The sequence below is a fragment of the Limulus polyphemus genome, unplaced genomic scaffold (assembly GCF_000517525.1).
Source record: "Limulus polyphemus unplaced genomic scaffold, Limulus_polyphemus-2.1.2 Scaffold2380, whole genome shotgun sequence".
NCBI lineage: Eukaryota > Metazoa > Arthropoda > Merostomata > Xiphosura > Limulidae > Limulus > Limulus polyphemus.
The window spans coordinates 87,660-88,867 of record NW_013667990.1 but is presented as its reverse complement, the minus strand read 5'-3'; the positions used below and the strand labels follow the sequence as shown (position 1 = coordinate 88,867).

The following is a 1,208-nucleotide window of genomic DNA, read 5'->3' as shown; positions in this document are numbered from 1 at the left end:
TACAAGTTGTTTGGATTTTTTCATCTAAAAAAAAAGCAACATTAATTTCTTGACGACCTAAAAGTTTCTCATTTTGAGGAAAATCTTTTAACCAAAATATAAACAAGCTGAATATTTCAAGTCTGTGTTGCCACTGATTCAAACTTCTATGATAACAATAATACATAATTATGATGTTTTTACAATTGCCATACAATTTTTTTCTATTTGTATCTTTCCTGGAAATCAAACTATGGTTACAGAATAAAAACATTTTTTAAACTTGATTAATGATTACAGGGTCTTGGTTACAAGACAATTAGTAAACAACAAATCAAATTTTTATTCATTTCTTAATTAACAATTTATTTTCCAAACCATATAAAAGATTTATTATTAACATGAAACAAAGTCAAATTCATCCCAATGATAACATGTTTTGTTATAAAACATACTTTTAAGTGAATAAAATGTATTCTTGTTTGAATAAACTGTACTGAATGATGAACACAGATTCAAAAGAAAAAAAAAGAACATTATTTAAAACGTATTACAATTCCTTTGCAAGCATTTTTTCTGTTTACAGGTATAATCTAATAATTTGTACCAAAAATATAAATGTCCTTACCAAGGTAGTTTCTATCTTCCCTCCTTCTCGGTATAATGCTTTGTTAAGGTAATCCATGCAGCCATGAACAGCACACCTTGCAGCAAGACATGATTTCTCTCCCCAGTTCACTCCATCAGCTAACACCAGAATGGCACTGTTTTCTCGCAAACAGACTCCAAAAGCATCAGCAATTGGTTCACCTGTGGTTTGGCAACAAAAATAGTTATGACTAATCATGTTGTGTTAAAATAAAATAAAAACAGTGAAAATAAAAATCTAAGCTCGTTCTTATATTTGGAGAATAGGTTTCTTTTAAGGACAGTGATAATCAAATTATACTCAACAGCAAAAACGTATGAGAAATTTACTTTTACATTCATTATGGATAGAAGTCCTAATTTATTTGGGGAGGTAAAATATATCTAAATATTTCCAACAGTAAAAGAAAAAAGATTTGTACTTGAACATTTTATATATGATATTCAAACATCTTCTTATTAGTTAATTTTGTATACACAAACTTACAATTTCTCACACTACTTAACTGTAAATAACTTTCCACAAAATCATTCACTTACATACATACATACATATATATATATATATATATATATATATA

At 27.2% G+C, this 1,208-nt stretch overlaps 1 protein-coding gene across 2 annotated transcripts in view; it reads right to left on the bottom strand.

Moving 5' to 3' along the window:
• The window catches only part of LOC106466787 (PP2C-like domain-containing protein CG9801), a 26,971-nt gene that overhangs the window by 10,987 nt on the left and 14,776 nt on the right, over nucleotides 1-1,208 (bottom strand). For both annotated transcript variants that reach the window (XM_022394871.1, XM_013927090.2), the window contains exon 4: nucleotides 608-789. In XM_022394871.1, coding sequence (XP_022250579.1) covers nucleotides 608-789 — 182 coding nt within the window. The remainder of the gene's footprint in view (nucleotides 1-607; nucleotides 790-1,208) is intronic.